Source organism: Morus notabilis, unplaced genomic scaffold (assembly GCF_000414095.1).
Source record: "Morus notabilis unplaced genomic scaffold, ASM41409v2 C11316512, whole genome shotgun sequence".
NCBI classification, from domain to species: domain Eukaryota; kingdom Viridiplantae; phylum Streptophyta; class Magnoliopsida; order Rosales; family Moraceae; genus Morus; species Morus notabilis.
In genome coordinates this window covers 1-798 of record NW_010385041.1, presented here as the reverse complement: position 1 = coordinate 798, position 798 = coordinate 1, and the positions used below count along the sequence as shown (strand labels likewise).

General features: G+C 35.2%; 1 protein-coding gene across 1 annotated transcript; it reads left to right on the top strand.

The window, feature by feature from the left end:
• Positions 1–315: 315 nt before the first annotated feature.
• Positions 316–721, top strand: LOC112094889 (the record flags this gene model as incomplete). The annotated part of the gene is made up of 2 exons (XM_024176596.1): positions 316–442; positions 524–721. Coding segments are annotated over 2 exons (325 nt in total), but the record flags the coding sequence as incomplete, so codon positions are not given.
• Positions 722–798: the final 77 nt, after the last annotated feature.

Genomic DNA, 798 nt, shown 5'->3' with positions numbered 1-798 from the left:
TGTCTTCAGTTGATTACCCATGACTTTGAGTTCTTCAATAATTCTTGTGAAGTAATACTATATTGTGGATAGAGGGAAGACCAAATATTTATCCATGCTTTGTTCTGCGACTTGAGTTTTGATGCGTTTTAGACCCCTTCTTTATTGCTTTCGTTATATTTGTTTATTCGTATTTTTTTCCTCCTAATTTATGGATTTGCTTTTAGTATTTTCATTTCCAGTCGAGGATCTAGAGCATAAAAATAAAATTCCAGATAATAATTGTTTCTGCCTTCTTTTGCATATTTTTACTGATTTTTCCTGAAAACTCTTCAGGGATTATCACTCCGAGAACGTATTCACATCCATGGAGACAATAATGACCCTTGTTTTAGAAGAAAGTGAAGAAATTTCTGTGGAGTTACTCTCTCCCATACTGGCCAGTGTGAAAAATGACAATGAGGTCATTTATTGTTTGAGTTGCAGTTTTTACATTCTTCCAATTTTTTAGTTATTAACCTGCCAATTTAACATATTTTCCCAGGAAGTTCTGCCTATTGCTCGGAGATTGGGGGAGAGAGTACTGGAGAGCTGTGCTACCAAGATTAAGCCTTACTTGGTACAGGCTGTAAAAACCTTGGACATTACGTTAGATGATTACAGTAAAGTCGTAGCTACTATCTGCCAAGATGCGGATGATAATGTTGAACAGAATGAAGTCCTAGTTTCCACTGAAAATGCGGTACTTTTCCCAATCGTTTCAAGATTAAGAAACAAAAATGAATTTTTTTGTGTGTGAAGGAATGTATTACTTGAATG